Below are 26427 nucleotides of genomic sequence, written 5' to 3'. Positions count from 1 at the left end.
TCTATTTACCTCACTAAGATTTGATTTCCACTTTTTAAAAGATGCCTTTTTATCTCTCACTGCTTCTTTTACATGGTTGTTAAGCCATGGTGGCTCTTTTTTAGTTCTTTTACTCTGTTTTTAAATTTGGGGTATACATTTAAGTTGAGCCTCTATTATGGTGTCTTTGAAAAGTGTCCATGCAGCTTGCAGGGATTTCACTCTAGTCGCTCGCTGTACCTTTTAAATTCTGATTAACTAACCTCATTTTTGCATAGTTCCCCTTTCTGAAATTAAATGCCACAGTGTTGGGCTGTTGAGGTGTTCTTCCCACCACAGGTATGTTAAATGTTGTTATATTATGGTCACTATTTCCAAGCAGTCCTGTTATAGTTACCTCTTGGACCAGATCCTGAGTTCCACTCAGGACTAAATCGAGAGTTGCCTCTCCCCTTGTGGGTTCCTGTACCAGCTGCTCCAAGAAGCCGTCATTTAAAGTACCGAGAAATTTTGTCTCTGCATTTTGTCCTGAGGTGACCTGTACCCAGTCAATATGGGGATAATTGAAATCCCCTGCTATTATTGCGTTTTTTATTTTGATAACCTCTCTAATCTCACTTAGCATTTCATCGCCCCATCAGTGTCCTGGTCAGGTTTTATTGCTTATTGCTGCACCTCATCCTTTGTCTACATTTTTCTCTTTAGCTCAGACATTTAATGGGCCTGGGAACAGGCTTGCTTATTTAAATGTAAATAATAGCACCACAATTATTACTACAGGAGGAAACTCTGTTCTGGTCCCACCTCTGCTACTGACTTGCTACATAACCTTGAGGAAGTCACTTAATCTCTGTCTCATCTGTAAATAGGGATAATTAAGGCTAAGATTTTGTCACGGATATTTTTAGTAAAAGTCAGGGACAGGTCATGGGCAATAAAGAAAAATTTATGGAAGCCGTGACCTGTCCCTGACTTTTACTAAAAATATCTATGACAAAATGGGAAGCCCCTGGGCAGCTGCAGGGGTCCCTGACCATCCATGGGGCTTTTGAGTTTCAGGGTCCCCCCTCCACCACAGCTTGGAGCTGTGGGGATTCCCCTGCAGCTCCCAGCCACTGTGCGCTGAAGTCACGGAGATCTTTGGAAGTCATGGATTCCGTAACTTCCGTGGCCACCGTGACAAAATCATAGCCTTAAGGATATCACCTCACTGGGTGTTGAGAGGCCTAATTAAGTGGTCAGAAAGTACTTTGAGAACTTCATTTTTGTTGCTCCAACTCAACATGAGTGCAAAGCATTAAAGTAACAGCGTGACTGATAATGTGATGAAAGCACAGTAAAATGAGCCAAAATACATTTATTAAAATCCAAAGCTATTCCTAATACAGCTTTTTATTAACATATCAGTGTCATTCTAACTCACTGACGTAAGTGTCTCCATGTACAATCAAACCAAATTGCAGCAGGAAAGACTGGAAGAAATGGAGTGAGGTAGTGCTGAAAAAGGAATGTGCTGGGAGTGGAAATTCAGCTGGTAAGTATTGGTGACAACTTTTAAAACCCTGTCACTCATAATGACTTTGAAATAGAAGCAGTGAGAGCCTGACCTTGAAACGGCTTGCAATTTAATTAGATCAATTTTTAGCCTGGAAGGACTATAAAGTGACAAACAAGGTCACTGTGTTGAGTGGTCAAACCAGCCTGGACACTGAGTTGCCAACTATAAATTAGGCAATAAGCATCTGCCCGAGGCCTTCCTATTGAACTACTATACACCACTTATCTGAGCCAATGACCCTTCCCTCCTTATGGCTACAGGATGGAATTTTCCTTTCCGACTGTGGGAGAGAATTGAGACCACTTCTCTCTCTGTCTTAGCTGTTGGGAGGGAGACATCACCTCCTTACCTAGCTCCCGGGGAAGAGGGAGAGCCTGTATTTCCAATCTCTTCAAGGAGGGCTAGGCTCCACTCTTTCCCAGTCCTTTATGGTTGCCAGGAGGACACACACAGCTGAGCTGGAGAGAGAAGTCAGTCAGAAGAAAAGGAAATTAATCCAAGCAGTTCACTTATGATAAGAGATTTTCTCTCTGTAGGGGATATAGGAAAAGGAGATGAGCAGATAAAACAGCTGAACACCAAGTACGTTGTGAGGTCGATAAATGAGGAACACAGCAAGGAAAGGTTGTAAGAGTAAAGCTAAACAAGAGAGCTAGAGGAAATAGAAATTTCAAATGGATTTCTGGCCACCAGCATTTGTGGGAATTTTGGTTGTTAGGCCTGTGGTACTGGATGAAATGAAAGCTACAAGAGCAGTGGTTTGCCTGCTTCAAAAGTGAACTAAGCCTAGTTAAATGAAGGCATCAGCCAGTGTGGTGGTTTGTTAGCACTGGCAGAAGCACTTACTACTTGGGGGCGGTATTGAGGGTAACTCACTCCAGCCCACGGGGAGCTGACAGCTCTGCAGAAACAGCACACTCCACATCCTGGAAGTCACAGGATGAGGCAGAGGGCCGAGAGACAAGGTCTCCCTCCCTCCATAGTGCTGCATCTGATCACCCTTTGTGAGAACGATGGCCCAGGGTCTTTGGCAATGATAGAGGAGGGAGAGGCTCAGACGACTCTCCCCAAGGAAACCAAAATTATTTAAATTTTCTGAGCATCAACAGCCTGCTCAGTGCTAGACAAATAAAAAGGATACTAACCCAGCCACAAGTAGCTTACAAGTTAGTGTAGACAATGTGGGGACTGAATCAGTGATCTAAGGAATCTTGCAGAGTTCATTGTGACTTTGTGGAAGCAGCATATTGAAAGGAAGGATTTAAAATCCTTGAGAAGTGTTTTGGTGTGTATATGAGGAGGCATTTAAGCATTGAGGGCAACATGACTGTGAGGAGCTAGAAAGGCGGCACATGAGGGAGATGTGGAAAGATATGAAGGGAAGAGGGATGGGGAAGCAATGAGAGGAGAAATATAGGCAGGAAAGCAAGGCCCTTCAGGAAAGGGCAAACAGCTGGAAGGTAGGAGGAAGCCAATGAAGCAATATGAAGAGGGGAGTGACATGGCCAGAAGCATGGAAGAGGATGGGATGGGCAAAACTAAGCACAAAGAGGACAAGCAAAAGGTAAGCCATGATCTGGCAAGAGAAAGACACTGCAGTGATATTCTGGTTTTCATGATATCAGTGTAATGTATCTGTGGCATGGCAGAAAATTAACCTTGGTTAAAAATTGATCTGGAGTATGAAGGCTCATGGGCCAGATGTAAGTATTTAGGTACTTAAAGATGCAGATAGGCACATAGTGGGATTTTCAAAAGTGCCTAGGTATCTAACTTCCATTGGAAACAATGGGAATTAGGGGCCTAGATGCTTTTGAAAATCCCACTAAGTACCTATTCGCATCTTCAGACACCTAAACACCTCAACAATCTGGCCCCCATATGCCCTCCTGGAATGTGACATAAGGTTTACATCTCAAATGAGCAGAAATTGCAGAGATGATTTTGATGAGGAAGCATGGAGAGCTAATCCACTTAAATGGATGCCACTGATTTCTGAGGGTCAGGGAATGTGGAGACCCCAACAAGCTATCCAGCCTTTAACCCTCTTCCCCCAGCTAAACAAGCGTTCATGAGCCTGGTGCATTCATGGCAGAGTTGTTCTTCTGTGGCTTCTGAGCAGGTGTCCTTCAAGATGGAGCACCTTTTCACCTTTTTTGTAACAACCGGTAAGCAGGAAACAAATAGAGACAATATGACTGGGGTGGATATGCTTCAAGGGGCAAAGCCCCAGAAATTTTGGCTGCTTAAGGGAGAGGAGGAAGAGAGAAAGATTTTGCTTTCCCTGCCACAAAGATATACAAGCTGGGGTATTAATGGATAAGGCATGGCCCAAACAGAATAGTACTTTAGCACCCATCATAGAAAATTCTGGTGCAAAGGTGGAAGGAGTGTGTTAAAGCTCCAAACACCAAGGCCAAGAATTTTCAGGGGGACTGGTGTAATCCACACATCTCAAACTGGGAAAAGGCCAAGATCCAGCAACAAATATATCTACAGAGGCACATTGCTGAATTCTGATAATCTGGATTCATACTTCTAGCATGTAGCGACACAATGAAAAGTAGACAGAAGCTAATATGTCAAAGGAAACTCCATACTTGTGGTGTGAAATGCTTTCTGAGTAACATTAGCCAACATTAGAACCTCAGTTTTCTAGTGCAAAACCTGCATTTTATTAAAGACTAGTTTGGAAGGCCCAGTCAAAAATACATTGTGCTCAGTAAAAATTAACCATTTCCATGCTGATAATTACGGTTATCACAGGATTTTTTTTCTCTTGTAATATTTACAGCAACAATAGAAATTGTACAGAAGTTAAGAATGGAATACATGCCCCAAAATAATTGATACGGTGTACCAACAACATGATACAAAGAGTTGTATATAGACACTTTACACATGGTTTATTAACTCGTGTGAAGTCTTCTTTACATACCCAACACATTTTAAAATCAGTTTGTATTCAAGGATTAAAAAGGTTAAACACAATATCACATCCCTTCCACAACAGAAAGTATGGTAAATTTAAAAGTTTGTGCGTTTTAGAATTTCTAATAGCTGCTAATGAAAGTGGGTAATTTGTTACCAATAAATTTGGAAGTTTGGAAAAACTACCTCCACAATCTCATACTTTTGGCATAGCCCCTTTCTGCCAGGTGGTGAAAAATATCATCATCAAATTCTCCAAGCCTTGCTCTTCGGCCATCCCTCTTTCTTTGAAACCATAAAATTCAATATTTGACAGTGGAGATCTAAGCAGTCCTGAATGGTTTTCTTAACAAATCAACCAGATTTACAAATGCTTCAATGGAATTTCCAACAACATTACACTTTCAGGGAGGATTTCAATTCATGATCATTGTTCCACATAATCCAAATTTATAGGTCAGAAATTACTCCTTTTGTTGAGACATATCCTTTCATATGATGCACCTAAAATAGGAGTACAAAAACACCTTGCTGGGGGAGAAAGCAAGACGAGGACACAATCTATACTTAGGGCTTAGCCTTTTACTAAACCGTGATGCACTCTCTCTGTCATCTGATTTATATCTCAAGAGCTTACACTGAGAGCTTCAGATTCATAGATTTTCAGAAATTCATATTCTGTGCTGCAGACCTGCTTTGGCTTTGGCAACTAGAGATTTAATGGAATCAGTTACTGTGAGCAGCCCCCCTCTATTTCTGAGGCTTTCCTCAGAACGGACAGACAGACAAGGCCATGTGAAAGCTTAGTCCGGGTGTTTTTTTTATACTGTGTTCTAACTCATCATAAGGGTTGATTTTTTTTGTCAAGGGTGGGGGGACGGAAATGGGACAATGAGATAAGATTTCTTCTTTGGATGAAGTGAAAAATTAAACTGAAGAAAATCCTGAGCAAGTCTAAGGATAGCTGTCTCTGCGTAGAGCAGCAAACCAGGGTGGAGTAATAGATAAGGCCTCTATCTCCCTGATAATCTGCGCTAGAGCAATAGCAAAGAACAAGGCAACTTCAATATTTGAAAACTACATGGAAATAAATGGAGGGCACAAAGGGAAGACTGAAAAGCAGTGCAAAGATGACATTAGGATTCCATGAGAGTAGCTGAGCTGGCTTAGAGGTTTTTAGAAGCACATCCAGATGAAGGCCTATTGATGCTCTGTTATTAGGCTCCTAAGAGCACATAATTCTCTTATGTTAAAGTGTAAGATGGAATACTTTATAGACCTTTTCCTGGAAAAATTACAACATTTTATAAGTCAATGATAAACTGAGGGCCAACTAAGCAAACCCTGACCACATTCTGTAAAAGAGGAGGTAGATCAACTCCTAGAGAGGACAGGAAAGGTCCAGAGCTATGTCTCTGATCTCTTAGCCTTTAAGCCACCAACTCCATATTCAGTCTCTTGGGCCGACACCCCAAAAGTCACGTGCAACTGGCTATATGTTTTGAATTACAATCTGCAGAAAGGTTGAGATAGCAACACAGGACATTGTTTTAATGGAGGGAGAGGATCCAAACGGACAACATGGAGATGGCTGACCCTAAAACTGATCTTGCGCATCTTACATTTAGTCATTGTCTCCAAGAGGGCCTCTTGCTCCAACCAATTGACTGAACACCAAGATATCCTTGATCATGAACAACAGCCATGCAGAACTAACTGCAGGTACTCTATAACCTAAATCTATGAAACTTATATCTTATACATTCAGGAGGTGTTAAAGCAGGCCACTCAGCCGAGGGATTTTTCCATCAAGAGATAGTCTTCCCCCCAAAATTGTTCCTATGATTTGGGTGCTGATTGGTGAGAGAAAAACTTTGCAGTTCTCTCATAACATCTGACTCAAAAGGACTTTATGCAATGATGCTCCATGACTGGAACCTCTTCCTAGAAACACCCAAACTATGTATAAAAGAGTTTATTCAAATTGCTCCTTAAATATCCCAAAGGCTAAAAGTTAAATGGCTTTTCTCCTCATTCACTGCAAACCCGTTTATGAAGTAGTCAACATTATGACACAGACAGACAAAGGAAGTTGTATGGGCAAAGGCACCTGTTCCTAGAATAGTATCCTGATTTGAAGGATATTTTAGAAATGGTTAAATAGGGCACTCTACCTTTCTTAACGTCTCCTGTGCCATACTCCCTTCACTGCACACACTGGGCCTATTTACATCAACTCTACGACTGCAAAGCTGAGTGGTACACAGCATGGTCCCCTTTTTGGATGTCTGGTATCTGCCAAGAGACACTGAAGAAATTAAACAAATGTTCACAACCAACACAAATTAAGCAATACATCATTATGGCTATTCAGAATATTCCTTGTGGGACTGACTGGGACTCCAATGTTTCTCATAGCTCTTCTCTCACACACAGTTATAGTTCTTATATTATTAATTTGATGTATACAAATTTAAAACTTGCCTGACTCCCAAATTGTTTTAGGATCATGAAGAACTGTAACCACAATAGGAGCCCAATTGACTTTCTGGCTGGTGGTCACCCTTCAAAGATTGTCAATTTTACTTTAGATAAATAACTTCATCTCCAACCTTAGCTAAACTACATTGCTCCTGTTATGAGGAATGCCTAAAATACTGCAGATTATTTAAAGCAAGTGGCAAATTTTTAAGGATGACCACCGCAGTACAGTAAACTCACACATGTAAGGACTTGTGAGGAAAATAAAAATCTAGTCTTTATTTTGTGGCTTTTCAAACTTCCTTGATCAGATGATCTTTCATAGAGACCCAACTGGAATGCTTAATAGTGGCGAAAAAGTCTCAAGCCTCTGCAATAATACCAGCCCACCTCTTCAAAGGCATAACCACCTTTTCTCCCAGAAACCTATGTGAGAGAGGAAGGCAACAATGTCTGTAAATTATCTGAGGATGAATCAATCTGAGGCCTGTCTTTACATTGATCTAAGACAATGGTAGTCTGTAAACATGCATTCAAATTCAGAAACATTAGAACCTACACATCTGGTTCAAAAGCCTGGATCTGATCCGGCAGCAGAAATCGGCGTTTGAGGTTGGTCCTGAACTCTGTGGGTTGGGAGAATTTGTAGAGGCAGCAGGTTGACTTCCTGAAGCAGAGAGTGCTACCCACTGTTCTTCTGAGACCACGACCTCTACTCACACTCAGAACAGTGATGGTGCTCCAGAGGGAACAGTGACCCCTGAATGTGCTGGTGGAGCAAAGTGTCTAACAATTTCAACCAGCCCTGTACAATTCTATTTGCTCAGAATATATACCTTTCCCCCTCAACAGGTGAGTACCAGATAATTAGTTTTTTCATTATCATGGTCAAAAGGGCAAAAAATCTGTGTCTCCAGATTAGCAAATTTTCATGACAGTTGTGAAAGGCTAGTTTAAGTCCATGTAAAGAGTATAAATTTTAATTGAAAAGAGGTTAAGTGCCTATTTTTCAGTTTACAAGAGCCAAACTCATAGACAAGTTTAGTCAGCTTGAGTTATATAAATGACCCTAATTAATTCCCGTGAACTTGTTTCTTTTATGTTCTCATTAGTGACACCATCATAAATCAAAACAAGTTGGCAAGGAATGGAAACTTAAACCCTAATTTAGCAGCTTTATTCTTAGTAAATCCACTGGATATATAATAAAGCAAAGTTAGACCTAGAGACCAATAATCTCAGTGAAAAGCAAAGCTCACACTTGAAAAATCGTTTGCTCTGTAATAGGCTTTTCTCTACTCAAGAGTTAGCAAATCTCAATTATCCTAACAAGATTCCTTTGGGAGCCTTAGCCAAATTGTATTAGCAATACACTAAATGTTGGGAATTTAGGCAGGGTTAAAAATATGGGAACATTTATACCAACACCAGTTCGCAAAATGAGAATTTGACTTTCTTTCAAACAGAATTACATACATTCAATACAGTTTACTGATCAGTTTTAATTTTTCAAGGTTTGTAGAAGTTTCTAAAGAGGAAATTGCGGTACAGGATAGAGAGATCTCGTAAATTTGGACCACTGAATAGTCTGTATGTTTTCTGGATCACATTTGAAGCTGCAATAAGGATGTTAAAGGACTGACAGTACAATTAGTAATCTCTCTTATTTAGCTTATCGCATGCTGAGGGGAAATCCACTGGAGGCTTCTGTTCTTCCTATAAATCTGCATAATGGCCCAATGTGATTATCCAAGCGTGAAGGCCTTACCAGCAAGGTAAGGCGGCTTTTAGAGGCAAAATGCAAGTGATGTATTATTTAATGAAAAAAGAAGTTCTTATAAGACTAAAGAGCCAAACTCGGACACTACCAGTCTTGCAGACATTCATACAATACTGCTTAGAGCCCCACTCTCAAACTAGAAACTGCATTATTGTCTACTGAGCTTACCAAGACATAAAAAGCACTGTTTCACACCCACCACATGTATATTATATATAATATATAGTGTTTATATATTACATATATCAGATAAAATCTGAAAAAACAACACATGCACATTTCTTTCAGGCAGCTGAGAAATCAAGAATTCTTGCTTTGTAGTCTGCAAAACTTGTTACCAATTTGTTTTTTTGTACTGTGAAAACCTGAAACAGATTGTACCCTCTGAGCCAGATTTTGCAAGTGTTGGTGTCAATTTTGTTTAATGTTCTTAAATGCATTATTTTGGACATCACCTCCTTTTGCAATGAAGTAGGAACTCCAGATGTTACTAGATGGCTATTTTTGCATCTATATCTGTGGATGAATCAGGACATTCATGCTCATCTTGACTTCTTTTTGGAAAGGACAGAACGTCTGTAAGAACAACTGATATATGAAGACAACAGGCAGAAAGTGAGCTACACTGCAGACGGATGCAAGAGTTGAACGAATTAGTTTAAATGTAGGAAAGATTGTATTGTTCTGACACTACAGCCTGATGCTCCTCTCACCTACACCAAGTTTATACCAGTGTAACTTTTCTGACTTCAGTGGACTTGCTCCTAATTTACACTAGTGTGAGAGGGGAAATCAGGCCCTACACTTAAAATCCATTGTTATAAAGGCAATCCCTTTTCCTTTCATAATCTTCTACAGGAGACTGAAACCTCACATCTAATATTTTGTAGAAACTGGAAACTGACTGCGAATGGGAATATTCCGATAGCGAGCTACAAGGAGAAACGAAGCTGCCCGGCACCATTCCTACCTCTATCTGAATATCATTATTTTAGTAGCTTGAAGTATATCCTGAAACAGGAAGGAAAAAAAAAGTGCAAGAGCATTTTAAATTTAAATACAAGATTTATCTTTCTAGTTAGTAGACTTTTAAACCAAGTGTAAAATACATAGATGCATAAAAGCTTATACCATGATTTGCAGTGTCACGCTATGTGTAAGTGTCACAACTTTGGCATGTCACTTGCAACTCATGCTAGATTTCTTTGGTCTTCACCCTATTATTAAGTGGAAGAGCATCTGCTTTAGCTTGTGGCAAAGGGGCACTTTCTCCCTTTAGAGAACGATAAGTGATACCAAGCTTTCTATTCTCTTGATGCAGATGCATAACTCCCGAAAGCTAAGTGCACATGTAGGGGAGAATATACCACATTCAGATTACTGTACAGTTCCGCAGTCTCTTACATTCAGCCAGTAACTCCAACCAAATAGCCAGTATAACGTTTTGAAATGATTATACTTTTGTTTGCTACCAACAGCCGTGCCTATAGTACTGCGCTCTCATAGCTGAGCAAGATGCATACTGTTACAGTCACACTTATATCCACATTCAACTCCCTTTTATTAGAAGTATAATACTGCACTTTATATCACAAATGTATAAAAATATGGCAGATAGTGTCATAACAATACTTTTCTTTTAAATGAGTATATTTAAAAAATCAGACAGTTATTTACCATTTATATATATATATATATAGAGAGAGAGAGAGAGAGATAGATAGATAGAATAAAATACTCCTGATGCAATATATAAATGTTACTGTTAGTTTTTATAGAAACTACGGTAGCTGTCGCACTGCTTCACAATGTTTCAAACAGCTCAAAATAACTTTACATTGTAACAGAAGAGATATGATAATAACAGTACGATATTAGTTCATCATCAATAAATATTACAAATCCTATCAAATGTGGAAGTTTAAAAAACAAATTGGAGACATACAATTCAATGTTAACCCTTAACAGGGATACTTGTATCACATAAACCCCACTGTTCTAACTAGGCAGCAAAATATGTAGTAAGGGCATAGGTCTAGACACTAATTTCTTTTCACCCCTCCAAGTGCCAGTACATACTTAAACTCTCCCAGCTTTCAGACAGAGATGTGCACCGAGCTGGAATGTAAATGAGACAAAATGGCAACACATTTCTTCTCCCTGAACTGCACACTATCGTCCAATGAGATTTCTGGTGACTGGTAATTAATAATTCATCTGGTTTTACTGTATGATCCCTGACTGTCAGCGTGGTGCCAGACGGTATAGCCCCACAGGTACATATTGCACACTTTTAGAAAGCTGAAAATACAGTCTTACTATCACCAGCACCACCACCAAACCCTCGCCTCACATTCCTGTGTTAATTGGTGTACGATCGGGAGTGCCATTACAAGGCCGTCTCCTTTAAATCATTCAGATTTGGCATTCGGGATCGGTTTGTTCGGTTATACGTGGGCCCATTCTGTCCACTCTTGGAAGGCAGTTGATCAGAGTAGGAAGTCCCGTCACTAGCGCTCCTGTTCACCGGAGACACATGCCAACTTGGTTCTATCTGGCTTGGTATCTGAAGCGTTGGCCTGCTTTTTGGTTGGGACTCCTGACGCACGTTGCTGCTGCTACTGGAAGTTTGACTTATGGGGTGAATTCGCACTTCAGAAAAAGAAGCTTTGGCTGGCTGACTTGGTAAGGGCTGGAAGCGGGATTCAGAGGGGATGGAATGATTTGAGGAGGAGGAGAGATGTAACAGCTTCCGAAGGGATTTTAAAGGTTGGCTCTGGAAGACAAAGAATGAGGGAAACGTTTGGTCTTATGCCCTGCTGTTATACGAGCATGCCAGCCTTTCTGTAGGAAAACTAGCTGCCTTGGGCATATCTTAAACTGAACCAGCTTAACTTTAAAAAAACATCAGGACTTCGTCACTTTTACTGTTTACTAATTCTGAATATTTCATTTCAATCCACTGACTAGGACCCACTGTACAGGAACACGGAAATACACCAAGTGCTTGGTGGGTATGATCAGTATCTACCATTGCTGCCTCAGCAGTTGCGATCGCTACAAGCAGAAAAACTTTTGTTCCCACTGAGTATTTTTTTAAAACATGGCAGCTGCAATGAAGTTCTCCTGTCTGGTTTTGAAACTCTAGGGGGATGTCTACATGAGCGCTTAGTTCACAGCAAGCTGGGACGTAAGCTTACCCGACACACTAAGCGTCCATGTGGAGGCTCCTGTGTACTAAAATTTCTGCAGTGTGCTTTGATCTGCTCCTGTTTCAAAGTGGAGTGGATCAAAGCACACTAGAGAACTTTTAGTGCCCAGCAAGCAGCATGGTCCACATAGACACATAGTGCATGGCAGAGTAGCATGGGGTAGATTTACACCCCAGTTTGCCTCAAACTATGTGTGTGTCTAGACAAGGCCAAATATTCCGGTTTTGTTTGAGAGCGTCTCTAATGCAAAAACATAACCAAAGCTTTTGCAGCCTCAAAGGTGGACACAGGGACTATTATGGCTTCCATTCTGGATTTATAGGTAATTTTTGCCACTGCTATAGTCCTATCGGTATTGCCCCGAATCCAAGGCTTGGGAAGGGGAAAGGAAGAAGATTTGTGAGGTCCTTCCAGCAGGTGATATGTACTGTATAGATTGTAATACACTGTTCTTCTCCCTGTCTCATGTCTCTTACTTCTCAAACAATTATGCAGAATGGTAGCCACATGACTGAGAAGTGAGTGGAGAATAATGGGAAATGCAATTTTTCTGTCCACTGCAGAAAAAGCCTGTCAAGACACCACAGTCAGAGGTTGAACGGAACAGAAAATGTCACTTACGTGAGTCTGGATTTCTGTCATCTTCTCAGGATGCCAATCCTTCTGCCTGCTGCTCTGGAGATTGGAAGAGTGAATGGCTTTTTGTAATGCCAAAAGATCCTGACCATCACTGCTGGGCATCTGCAACATAATAGTAAGCAGGGGATTTCAGTAGGTCCTTAAGAAAAGGTGTAGGAATCATCCCCCACTCCTAGTTAATTATACAAAGCAGGTGAAGCCCACTACTGCAGCTGAATTGCACTGTCCTCTCAATATTTTCCCGCATATTAAAAGGATAATATTTGTGGCTATCATGCAGATTTGTTACAACCTCAACCCTTAAAAGCATTCCCATGCTGTTAGTTGCTGGAAGAGAGAGCATTTTAAAAAGCCTATAAAAAGACCTGCAGTGCCTTATCCTCATTTCAATAGCATTCCATATTGCAGTTAAGACCATGGGCCAGTTCTGTAAAGCCAAATTTTGTCCTGGATGAAAACAGATCAAAACTGTATTTAACTGGGTATATTGCTAAGTCTTGCTGCTACAAATGCAGGGGGACCCTATTCTCAAGTTCAACGTATTTGTGTGTCTGTAAAAGTTGATGAAGAATATGTAAAGCTTTTTAATATATAGGGGATTTACCTCATACCACAATTCCATGGAATAACAGACAAAAACAAAACCACCACCATTTGATCTCATTAAAAAAAGGTCACCAGTAACAATTAGAACAAAGAAAAATCCAGCCGCAGCACAAGCTAATAAAAATTGATCTTTTAATGAGCCTGCACTTACAATAGTTGATTGATTAAATTTGGACATAAGAGAACAATCTGCAAACAAAATATAAATACAATTTATAAACCAAATTATTTTGAAGTTTATGTTTACTGGTCAAACAAAAGGGAAAAGTCACTGTTTTACAGTGTAACTGATTTCAGGAGAATTTGCCTTCTTTAGTCTTAGTCCCAGGCTCTCCCTCTCTTAGCAACTGGATATATTATATTTTGAGTATATCTTCGACTACTCAATTATGAATCCTTTTTATTAGACGTACTCTGATAGGACTGCTGATTGTATTTGAATTCATGGAACTGGTCCAAGATACTTAACTGGCTTAAAGAAAATGTGACCCCATGAAAATATAATACATGCTGCTGTAGTCAGTAAAACAAGTTTACTGGAGCATTTTTCAGTGCTACTGTACTTAAAAATTAATACCATGGGTAGAGTGACTACAGGAAGCTTTTTCAAAGAAGAACTATGCTTTAAATAATTCTTTGAATTAAAAAGAGGAAAGAGGGATTTCTTGATGCTTGGATTCTCCCCGTTGGTTGATTCTATCTGCAATATAAGATATAAAAACTAAATGCATAAATAGGGCTTCAATGACACGATCTGTCCTTGGCATATTCATGCATAAATGGTACTTTTAAATATTAACAATAACTAACAGATCCTATACTTTCTGGACAAGTTCAAATTGACTGCTATTCTGAAGAAAAGGATGCCTACGAAAGGAATCCCAGGTATCACTAAACCTTTATATATGTAAAGAATTTGCAAATAATAATGAATGTGTGTCTATGTTCAGACTGATCCTTCACAGGATCTACAGAGCCTGATCCAAATCTTATTCCAATCAACAGAAATCAATCATTTTAAGACTCTCATTAACTTCAGTGGACTGTGGTTCAATCCCATAATTGTGGCAATGATATTTTACTAGCAGAAATATTACTAGAGAAGTTTGCATCTTCTGTGAAACTGTATGTAATATTTATTTTCCAGATGTACAATTAATAATAGTAATATGTTTTAACTATTTTAAAAATAAACAAAAGCATTAGTATTTCTAATTTGGCTGAAAAGAGTTTGGGACCTCAGATACAGGTTTGAATAAAACACCTTTAAAAATGTATTTACAGTTGCATGATTACTGGCTGACATTTTGTTTCTTAATATATGAGAATACAACCAGACGTCATGACACTGGGTGCAAGTAAACAAACAACAATATCCACGGTCAAAAATCACAAATGGGATACCCTTCCCTCTCAATGGAAATCTGTAAAATATGTGCAGTATTATTTTGCCTATAAAGGAAAACTTGACAGTGTAGTATTTTAGACTGTATAACATTAATTAACAGAAAGACAGGCATATTGGTGAAATTCAAGGTTTTTAAAACAGCTCAGCTTCTAGTTTCTAGCTAGAAATTGTATAAATAAAGGACAAAAGATTCATTAGCTGGCTTAGCGCCTTTAAAATCTTATGGTCTGAAGATTCACACTATTTGTAACTCAGCAAATTTTGACGAAAACAAATGATCACCATGCAGGGTGCTCAAATATAACTGGCTTTCTTCGAGTACATTGCTTCTTCAGAGCCACACCATGGAGTATGTGCCATAATGCTACAAGATCTGGGTCCATGTGGAAAGCAGCGACTGTTGAGAGTGCACACAACCCCTCATGTGGATCAAAATGTTTGATTATAGATTATGAGAGGAGCCACGGAGGCTTTAATTATCCTCAGTTCCTTTATGCTACATCAGGAAGGATTCCAAGCAAAAGAGAAAGGAGAGTGGGTGGGAATGGCTCTGCAGAGACACTATCTTTGTGAGAACTCCAGTAATAGGCAATTAACCTTCCTTACTCCTTCAAGAATTGCCTCTGGAAAACACTACTCTTGGGAGAACAATTATCAGGAACAACTCTCTGCAGGAGAAAGGGTCAGGATTAGGACAGGAGATCTTTGGCAAAATGAAACTTACCAAAAGACACAAAGTCCGGTAGTGCCCAGCAGGCCAGAGTGTGTCCTGAAGCACTGTCAGCTCACAGAGGCACTGCTTGCAGACAGATTTCTCAGACTACAATTTGTAGTGCCTCAAATGAGGCTTCAAAGCCCTGATCTGCATTTGGCTGTAATTGGTTTATTCTGAAGTAGACATGTGAATTTATGTACTTGCCAGAGTACATGAGACCTAAGAATCTCAGAAACGACTTGATTTGCCACGAGGCTGTATCCCTATGAGCAACGTGTATTTGAATGTCAATGAATTTTTCTTGTGGTAGAAAAGCAGCTAACACTGCGTTGTTAAGAGTTTCTGCTACAGAAGCCAATCTCTGCATGGAAATGAAGGTAGCCTTCTAGTTTATCCCAACCCCTAGCTGCTCAGAGTAGGAAGAAGATAATATGCAGAGAAGAGGAGATTGGGCCTTGAGAAGCTAGTCATCCAGATAGGAGTAAATAGAACATCCTGATGCTTTAGGTGGGCTGCCTCAACTGCCTGGTATTTGGTGAAAATTCAAGGAACTGTATCTAAACGAAACAGGAACACCTCACACTGAGTACTGTCCACACATAACCTGAGATAATCTCTATGAGCAGTCCTGTTAGAGATACAGAAGCAGGAATTGGAAGAAATCCTGGTCTGCTCATATTCTGAGGCCTGGTCTACACTGAGGGGGGGAGAGAATCGACCTAATATACGCAACTTCAGCTACAAGAATAGTGTAGCTGAAGTCGATGTATCTTAGGTTGACTTACCTCGTGGCCTCATGGCGCGGGGTCGACTGCTGCCGCTTGCTGCAGTGCAGTAGAGGAGTCGACGGCAGAGCAAATCGGGGATCGATTTATCGTGTCTACACTAGACACCATAAATTGATCCCTGATAGATCTATCACTACCCACCGATCCAGCGGGTAGTGTAGACGTACCCTTAGATGATTTCCCACTGCCTTAAACAAACAGAGTGGCACACAGCCACTGCCTCTTTCAGTTCACTATCAGAACAGATTGAGTACACAGATATAAGGGAGCCAACAATGCCAAGAGGTGAAGGCTACTGATACAGGGACTGATGTAGCCTCAGTGCTTACCTGTCGGATCCAAAGACCCAGTTGGAGTCATTAGGTCCCCAGATCAGGTTTTATGGTTCTTATCAGACTCTGGCTCCTAATCTGTGCCACTTCTTATTAAGAATGGAGAACAGCAGAAGTAAGCACTCTGTATAAGACTTGTAGACCCTTGTATATTGACTTTTTTGGTGCTCTTAGATCAAAGGGCTTGATTTTTTGAATGCTTTATGTGCAGTGCCATCTAATGCACACTGTGTGAACTCCTGCACAGGTCTTGGTCTGGAAAAGGTTGACTCAGTGTTTATATGCTAGGTTTTCAAGGTCTCTATCAACATGAGATAGAGACACTACTTCCTTGACAGGTTGAACCAGAGTAGCGTAGAACCTGTGCAAATTCAGCATCTCTTTAGGAAATACCCTTCTCACTAACCACCACTTGTATCCAGCGTGCTCATCTGTCACGAACATTTTACTACCACATAATCACACTTTTTAGATCTAAATATTTTACCTGGGTCTGTCATGCAACAGATCAACTTTTAGCTGGGCAACAGAACAGACATGAATATTTCCATACCCATGAAATAGCATGTACAAATAGCTTGGAAACACACATCAGCACAAATCTAACTAGCCTTCATCAATACTAACATTCATTTATAAAAAGGGGGATTAAATACTTTTAATTTTTGTCTTCAACCTACAGCTAACATATAAACTAGATAAACAGATAAAAGAGACAGTGGACTGATACCACAATATAAATTAATCAAATACATGTTTGGAAACCTGCAACTATGATGGTAGGAAAGGAACTGAGGGCATTTGTGGGAGAAGTCCCTTATATAAATTTGAACCATGATCCTAAGAAGTGTATGCTGCACACAGCCCCAAGGTCACTTACTTTCTCCGAGGAGTGCGCTATCAAGAGTAGCGATCTGCTGAGCCAGAGTTCAATGTAGAAATTATGTGGTGTCAGCTGATATATTGCTGCTAAAATCATGGCAGCTTCCCTTTCTCCCACATGATATCATCTAGAACTCTGGCCCATTTTGTGTGATGACGACAACAGGCCTGTTTCTCCAGTCATTCACAGTGTAAACCAGGATGATTCCACTGAAGGCAATAGTGTTAAACAAGTATAAATACTGATGTGCATGAGAGAAAAATCAGACCCAGAGTGTTTGTATTTCGTTAGCCCAGTTCAAAAGGTTTATTTATGCATCACGCTGCTGATTTTGTAGCCAAAACACCAGAGAGATAGACAGAGGTTGTGATGAAAAATACTCTGACATAAAATTACTGTAGCTGTGGCTACCAACCAGATTAATCTCCTCTCTCCCAACTTTCCCAAAACACAGAGTAAACTCAGTTCTGTCAGATATACATTTGGAATCCTTGGCTCTGGAAAGGATCTGAGGAGTGTTATGAGAGTAAAGATCTGATTTAAAAAAGGTGAGACCTCTGCTTCTGTATAGGACCTGCTCTAACTCCCACTGAAGTCAGCAGGAGTCTTTCCATTTCTTTTTGAGGAGTTAGATCAGGCCTATAAGTAACACTGAAGCTGACAGAAGATTGATATGTTGCAAGTTGTGACACTATTAAAGGACAGTTTCTAATCTCAGCTCCCTAGCGTGTATCACAATAGATCCACAAAACACTTGCCATTTGTTTTTATTTATAGACTTTTCTATCATGATTGTAGCTCCAGTATCTGATCATTAAAATATTTATTGTCCCCATGTCCCTGTGAGGTAGGGAAATATACTCTCCCAATTCCTAAGAAGGCAAACTGAGGCACAGAGAAATTAATGACTTGCTACAGTCAAACTGCAGGTCTCTCCAGAGCTTGGAATCAAGCTCAAATCCCAAGTCCACTGCCTTAGCAGTGAAACCATCCTCCCTCTCAAACCAACATAGCAGAAGATACTTCTAGATGCATGGTGTGAATGATCATGTATCTGAGATTAGAATCTGACCCTACCAATTTAATACAAACAAACAGTTTACAAATACTCCAATAATGATACTCTCTCCAAACACCAATGCCTTGAAAGTCAAGTATAGCCATTATGAGTAACATGCTTCTTTCCTTCTTTTTTATTTACTAGACGAAAAAGTGTGCTGTTTTCCATAATCTTTGTTTACTAATAAGTATTCTCATCCCAATCTCCCTAGACTTTTCCATCTTAAAATTTGGCAACATTAAAGTTGTTCTTTATTTGTCAATGTTTTTTTTACTTGAAGTCACAAACAAAAAAGTTTGCAGCAAACAACAATTCAATCACTCTATATTACTGAACTTCTGTTCACATACATTTTACCAGTCAGTAGTATAGGCTGTTTTGTGAAGCACACTGACCTAATTTTTAACATTTACCCAATTTTAGGGCCTGATCCTGAGTTCAATTACGTAAATAGGAGTCTTTCCAATGGACTTTGGATCCGGATCTTAGTGTACAGTATGTAAACAGTATAAGATCATTATTCCAATATGGCTTTGCAGCCAGCTGATGATTCTGTCACAGAAACATTTCAGGGATCTTAAATGCTGCAGCTAACTAACTACTGATGAGTAGTAAAGCTTGATCTCATGAGTGAGGCAGCCTACATATTTACAGTCCATGCAGACGTGAAGAAAACCTTCTAGGTGTAGTTGGGTGTAGGGCAATCTTATCTGCCTAAGTCTGAAGACAGACATCTTCCAGCATCTGATACTGCCTATAGTTTTGCCAAAACAGCAGCAGAGTGGCTCCTGGCGAATGGGAGCTATGGAGTCGGGGCTCAGGGCAGGGGCAGTGTGTGGAGACCCTGTGCCTAGGAGCTGGAGGGACATGCCTGCTGTTTCTGGGAGCCATACGGAGCCAGAGCAGGCAGGAAGCCTGCCTTAGCCCTGCTGTGCTGCCAACTGGACTTTTAGCGGCCCAGTCAGCAATGCTGACCAGAGCCACCAGGGTCCCTTTTCGACCAGGCATTCCAGTTGAAAACCAGACCCTGGCAACCCGACCTGAAATGTAACAGAATTCCAAGGGTCCTGGATGCAAGCAAATAAATGTAGAAAGTATAGCTTCTTAGCAAGTAAACATTTGAATAGGCAAATAGGTAAATCCTGAACAGGAAAAGAAGACTACTTCCACAAGTTAAAAAGCTAACAGATGTACACAGGTATACCCACACATAATATAACAATACAGCAATGGTCTAGCTCATTTTATGGTGGCAGCTCCAAAACAATGGAAAATATACACTATTTTATAAACTACTGGGTATACTTACAGTTTGAGATTTCTTCTTTTTCTTTTTTATTGCCCTGAAAAAACCTTGTTTCTCCTTCTCCTTGAGTTGCTCCGACTGATTTTCAGGACTTTTCCTAAACATGAAAAAAATATATTGTCAGAGAAAAATCTTTGGATGTTATGTCATCATAGATCATCTTTGGATTTCAGGTTAAAGAATGCAGATATTTTTAAACCAAAGATATTAAAAATATTTTATTACTTTATGGCACAAGGATTAACATAAAACTAATAGCTTTCCATTTAATTAAGAATGTTTTATCTAAGGACACATTGTTAGGTTAAAATGGTTAACTAAAAACATCCAAGGAGGTACTCTGGGGTACTTTAGTTTGTCTAATTTTTCAATTGGGATTTTATATTCAAACTAAAAACATCACAGAGAAGATATTACAAAAAAAAAGTAATATCTGAGCAAATATACAAACAACTATATCAGATAAAATCAGTTCTAATTCACCCATCACTTGTTTGAGGGTCACAAGAGCTGTAACGATCAGGAGACAAACAAAAGATTGTCTACAAAAATTCTTGAGCTTTGCTGACATGGCTCCAAATTTATCATCCCGGAAGCTATGGAGATCCATTGTTGTTCACTTCTACAGCTCCTCTTAAACCTTTCTTATGGATGGGTCTCTCTCTGGATCATGGGACACTGCTGGCAAGTGAAGACTGCAATAACTCCAAATTTCTGTGGCTAGGACTGAATTTTAAATTTCAGGCTCCCAAAAACTCTGATCCAGAGCTGATCAGCAACAGATTACTTTAAATGTAAGGAAAACAACTACAAATTTTATTTTTCATATGGATGAAAAGGCTAGGACATATCCCATGCTCAAAGTATGTTCATTATATCAGAAGTTAAACTCAATTTCTGGACATTATATATTTACTATATAAAAGCAAAGTCAGATGGGAATCCAAATACAAATGTATGAGGTGTCTAAAGGCTGTCACAAATTGAATTTGCTGAATAAGATTTTTTTTCTTTTTTTGGGGAGGAGGTGGGATCAGTTTGTGATGTGTAGGAAGAAAGGAGAAGTGGACATTTGCATAATTTGTGATTCTAGACCAAACATCTACACTAAACCCTCCTCTCTAGAATGCTCCTTCTAGATTTCAGCAATATGCTTTTCATTAGAAAATTACAAAGCTATAGTTAGCTTCCATGAAAAGTCATTAGTATAGTATTTAATGACTAGATTCTTATACAAATTTAAAATACATCAAATTACTAAGGATTTCCACTCCATCCAGCCTTTTGCATTTGGTAATATAGCAAAACTGCAGAAAGGCTGTCTTCTAACTATTCACCCATTTAATGCAGCCTGGAAGAAATCCAAGAGTAAACTACTGTCATAAATATAAAGGGAAGAGGTTAAGAAGCTCTGATACAGTACTATAAAATCCTCTTACCTGTAAAGGGTTAAGAAGCACAAGTAACCTGGTTGGCACCTGACCAAAATGACCAATAAGGGGACAAGATATTTTCAAATGTAGGGCCGAGGAAGGCAGGGGGGGAGAGGGGGGAAGAGAAAGGCTTTGTCTGTCTGTGTGATACCTCTACCTGGGGATAGATCAAGAAAGCAAGCAATCCAACTCCTATAGAGTTAGTAAGTAATCTAGCTAGAAAATGCGTTAGATTTTCTTTTGTTTTTGGCTTGTGAAAGTCTCTGTGCTGGAGGAAATGTGTATTCCTGTTTTGTGTCTTTTTGTAACTTAAGGTTTTGCCTAGAGGGATTCTCTATGTTTTGAATCTGACTGCCTGTGAGATTATCTTCCATTCTAATTTCACAGCAGTGCTTCTTTTACCTTTTTTCTTTCTAATAAAGTGCTGTTTCTTTTAAGAGTCTGACTGATTTCTCTTTTCAGAGTAACAGCCGTGTTAGTCTGTATTCGCAAAAAGAAAAGGAGTACTTGTGGCACCTTAGAGACTAACCAATTTATAAGACCCAGGGGTTTGGGTCTGTGATCACTTTGTAACCAATTGGTTAGGATATTATTCTCAAGCCTCCTCAGGAAAGGGGGTGTAAGGCTTGGGGGAATAGGAACTCCAAGTGGTCCTTTCTCTGATTCTTTGTTAAACCACTTGGTGGTGGCAGCGTACCCTCCAAGGGCAAAAAGTTTGTGCCTTGGGGAAGTTTTACCCTAAGCTGGTAGAAATAAGCTTAAGGGGTCTTTCATGCGGGTCCCCACATCTGTACCCTAGAGTTCAGAGTGGGGAGGGAACCCTGACAACTACTGACAGCTTTATGGATGCCTTCCATCACAGAGGTAACTTAACATGGACAACACACACAGCTATTGACACAAAAGTATGTGGTTTGAAATAGTTCCATCTTCCCTAACTTGTAGGCCAAATCCTTAAAAGTACAGAGTCCACGCCACCAGGCTGTGGACTGAGCAAGTTGCGCTGAGGAATCCTCGGCCTCACCCTGTAGTATGCAGGGTGCATCTACCACCATTAGAGAGCTGGGGTGTGAGAAAACAGGACAGTTTGCTGCCTGCCATTCCTCAAAACATGGGATTTAAATAACAAAACTGACCCAATGTAAATTGCAATCCCAGTGACCAGATCTATACCACTCCACTGGCCCATATACAAACACTTCTGTGTTGCCACAGAGGTTGGCCTTATAACACACTGGGTAACGCAGAATTTCCTGGCATGGCTTTTCTGCCTCCACGTCCCATGTAAAGAAGAGTCACTGTCTATTTGGTTTTGATTTTGAAGATGCGATCATCTTAAACACTTTTGGCACCATTTTTTCAGGGTAATGAAATATTCAGATGTTCTATGTTCTGGCTCCCATCCTTGATTCACTGCATCCAGGTCAGAAAATGTCTGCCTGTAGCAGCAGAGAAGACTGGAGGGAGGTGGAGCTCTATTCTTCACTTCCTTCTCCTCTATAAAGAGTAGGAAAGTGATGGACAAACAGACTGGTCGGTACCTGCCCTCTCACTCCCCAATCCCTGCTTGCTTAAGGGGCCAATGGAGTGGCTTTGCATGAATTAGACTGGTGCTCAACTCCTGAAACTCATATTGTTTATGTTGTTGTCTGACAAGCTTTGGCCTTGAACAATGGTTGATACAAAAAACACATGCTCATTATATGATATGAGTAAAATAAGGAGGTACAAAGAGATAGCATTAAAGCAGAAAGTCTCAAATCAAAGACTTTGCATGGATTAAAAAAAATAGAACATTTTGATTGATGAGATGAACACCAGGACATTTCAAGGATCCAAAAGAAGTTATTGAGACACTAGTCAATATAAGAAAAAACAGGATTAGCCAGGTAAAAGTGGGATGTATAGTCACTCAGTGTTGCCAACTCTTCCAAGTTTATGACAAGCCTTGTGATATTTGGTGTTTTTTCTTAAAACCCCAGCTCCTGGAAGTAAGCAGTTACGTGAGAATCACAGCTTTTTTTTTTTTAAAGTAATTTTCTAACCCTTATGATTGCAGAGAAAAACCTGATCATGTGACCAGAGGGCACCCTAACAGCTCAGAAACCAAAAGGCAAATAAAAACAACCCAATTAAAAAAAAATAAAAAAAGCAACAAACTTCATAAATTTGAAGCCTGTCTCATGATTTTTGAATGCTTAGGTTTGGCAATACTGGTCATCTTGTGTGTTTTGGCTTCACTGAAGAGATGGATGTGGGGACAAAAATTTAAAGTAAACAGCAGAGTCAGACTCTACTGCTCACATGTAAGGGCACCTGTCATGTGCAGGTGCACTGAGCTGGAGCGGATGTGGTGCAGCAAGCATGCATGTACAAACAGGCCAGCATCCAGCTTTCACAGTAGGCTGGGGTCCTAGCTAATGTGCTCAGTAGTAGTTCACAGCTCCAGAGGCATTGCTGCATGCATACTGATGGTACGTCTCCAGACAGACGGTACTTCTACACAGCATTTTAGAAACCACACTAGCGAGTCTCAGAGCCCGGGTCTACAGATTTGAGCTCAAGGGACTTGTGCTATGGTGTTAACAGCAATTTAGACGTTGTGGCTTGGGCTGGAGCTCGGGCTCGGAAACCCACCCCCCTCCCTGGGCTTCAAACCTTGAGCTCCAGCTCAAACCTCTACACAGCTGTTATCAGTGCCATAGCATCAGCCCCACGAGCCTGAGCTTGCAGACCTGAGCTCTGAGACTCGCTGCCACGGTTTCACAGCACAGCGTAGACATACGCACTGTCTCTCACACGTCTGAGAGTTCGATTTTGTCCTAATCAAAAACATTTTTAAAATTTGTATGAAGGTTTCTTTGAAAAGTGCTTAGCACACATGGCCAGTAATTAATTCTCAAAGCTAAATACTGACTTTTAGGTTAACTTTTTTAAAAAATAGAAGAATAATAGTTATTGAGTTACTGTAAATGAAGGTAAGACATCATCTGAAACTAGCAAACTATTTTCAATACCAGTTCTCTTAAGAGCAGGATTTTTTACTTTTTTAAATTAATGCCCTTGTCCCGCAAGATCTAAGGCAAAGATTTTGCACATGGGGTAAAAACATAGCAAATGTTTACTGCCAAGTTAAAATCACTTGAAAAAGGGGCTTCCTAGTAAAAAAACAGACACACAGTCTTATCCGTAGTGGTACCACCAGGTGTCACTATAAGAAATACATGAAATGCAACAAGACGATGATAGTGCATGGCCTCAATAAGTAAATCATTTATTATGAAAACAGAAATCACATCACTTTGTGCAATTAACTGTTAAACTTTTAAAAGTGGCTGGATCAGAATTCCCTGTACTGGTATCATGTATGCTTCACTAGCTTTATTTCCAAGACAGAATCCCAGTGCCTACAGGATTTTGGAAAGCCACTGTAAATAATATAAAGAGTCCTTTTCCTCTCTCCTCAGGTGCACTTCTGGCTTCCTCTTTCCCATTATAATGGGCAGTGTAATAGGGCATGACAACATTCCAAAAGATTAGAGTTCAAAGATCAGTATTTACCCGAATTTAAATATGTGAATTGTGCACTATTGATAATGCCCAAGGAAAAGATTAGCAAACAAAACCATGAATGACTGAGGAAGATGAAGACATGAAATATTGACAATTAGGATGAGAAGTGAGGACTGTAGGCACAAGTGTGAGGGCTCAGACACCAGGGAGTAGATGAAAAGAAAAAAGGCAAATATAGTAGGTGAAAATAGGGCTTACTTGATGCATATGAAAGATTTATGCAGGAAATATGAAAGAGAAATATATATATTATCAGGTGATGTGAACAAGATCAAGCTATGCAGAGTTGATAAAGAGCCAGATCTTCAGCTCAAGTAAATGAGTGTAGCTCCACTGAAATTATAAATCTGCAGCTCCTTGCAATATTCTAGTCAAATTCCAGAAGTGTAAAGAAACTCTGGTCTTAAAAACTCATGGTAGATGTCTATAAGCCTATGACACTCTTCAAATGTCAAGTTGGTAAAACTTCAGCCCACAGTTAGGAATTCTTCGAAGTGACGGTAAGAAAAGTATGTATTCATTTTTGCAGAAAGGTCGCATGTAATAAAGAAGATGTGACCAGCCATTTGTCATCAGGGCACAGAAAAACATTCACTCCTACATAAGGGATCTCACTAACTGAAGCTCCCTACAAGCCCCCAGATGTCTAATATGTGGCCATTTCAGAGACTTCCAACATACCGTTGCATAATTCAACACAAATTATAGCCTGTAGTGAAGAGAGCTGTAGTAGTAGTACGGATAATTCAGGTCAAGACTGGGGTACATTGGTAGAGCTATGCAGGTAACCTCACAGTGCAGGCAGGTAATATATATATCTGGCTCGAGGCCAAGCTATTACTGTCATTGCATTAGTTCCATGAGAATTAAGAGAAAGAGGGCAAAATATCTACTCTCATAAGTGGAGAAGGAAACAGAAAAACCCAAGAATTTAGAGGAATATAAAGTCAGTCTAATAAATAGAAAAGTTCCCGATAGGATGAAAAACATGTTTTTGTTTAAATCAGGTTACCTAAGTGCAGAGATAATTTAAGTCATTTAAGAGTAAATCCTAATGACAATAGACAAGTTCAGCAGTATAATGTCTTTAATTTTAAAGATGCAGGACAGTGAAACTAGGGTGGACAAATGCATACATGGACAAGGGAACATCTGTGGCAGTTCAGCCTAAAAATTCACTAAATCTTTGACATCAGAAAGAGGTAACAAAGAGCAATAAGATGAGTGAGAAGCAATATCTTAGAGTAGTAGGAAGTTCAGGAGGATTACACATTCATTCATAACTTGAGATGAGTTTTCACATAACTATTATGTATGCCATTAGAACATTAAATATTTAGTTCATCATAAAATGATGTAATCAGAGTGATGTTCCATTAAAATAGAGTTATTAACATTTTTACATGCAATTACAGAATTTCCCCCACAAAAAGCTATAAAGTAGAGAAACACAGACTCTACATTAGTGAAGAATGTGATTAAGTTGCACTTACAGCAGAGAACAATTTTGCAATATCATTAAACCATTGCTAGGACTTCTCACACAGAACCACGTGTGCCGGTACTTTGGAGTTCGTCCATTATATAACACTACATTTTCCTTTGTAGCCACTGCATAGTTAATACAATTAAAGATCTTACTAAAATCTTGCAAAAGATGTAATGGAGTTTGAAGGCCAGTTAGCTCACTAGTGAGAACCAACACCATTTTTAATCATGTAAAGATAAGTCACAATCCTTTCT

The 26427-nt window shown here is 39.7% G+C and overlaps 1 protein-coding gene across 5 annotated transcripts in view; it reads right to left on the bottom strand.

The window, feature by feature from the left end:
• Nucleotides 1–4202: 4202 nt before the first annotated feature.
• Nucleotides 4203–26427, bottom strand: part of CDKL5 (cyclin dependent kinase like 5) — a 212059-nt gene continuing 189834 nt past the window's right edge. For 4 of the 5 annotated variants that reach the window (XM_073356552.1, XM_073356542.1, XM_073356532.1 and 1 more), the window contains 4 exons: nt 19682–19775; nt 13764–13886; nt 12563–12682; nt 4203–11505 (listed from right to left, as the gene is read on the bottom strand). In XM_073356552.1, coding sequence (XP_073212653.1) covers nt 11119–11505; nt 12563–12682; nt 13764–13886; nt 19682–19775 — 724 coding nt within the window. In that variant the 3' untranslated portion in view covers nt 4203–11118. The remainder of the gene's footprint in view (nt 11506–12562; nt 12683–13763; nt 13887–19681; nt 19776–26427) is intronic. The other variant, XM_073356562.1, reaches the window with a different exon arrangement.

Source organism: Lepidochelys kempii, chromosome 1, assembly GCF_965140265.1.
Source record: "Lepidochelys kempii isolate rLepKem1 chromosome 1, rLepKem1.hap2, whole genome shotgun sequence".
Taxonomy (NCBI): Eukaryota; Metazoa; Chordata; order Testudines; family Cheloniidae; genus Lepidochelys; species Lepidochelys kempii.
This window is presented reverse-complemented; position numbering and strand designations above follow the sequence as displayed.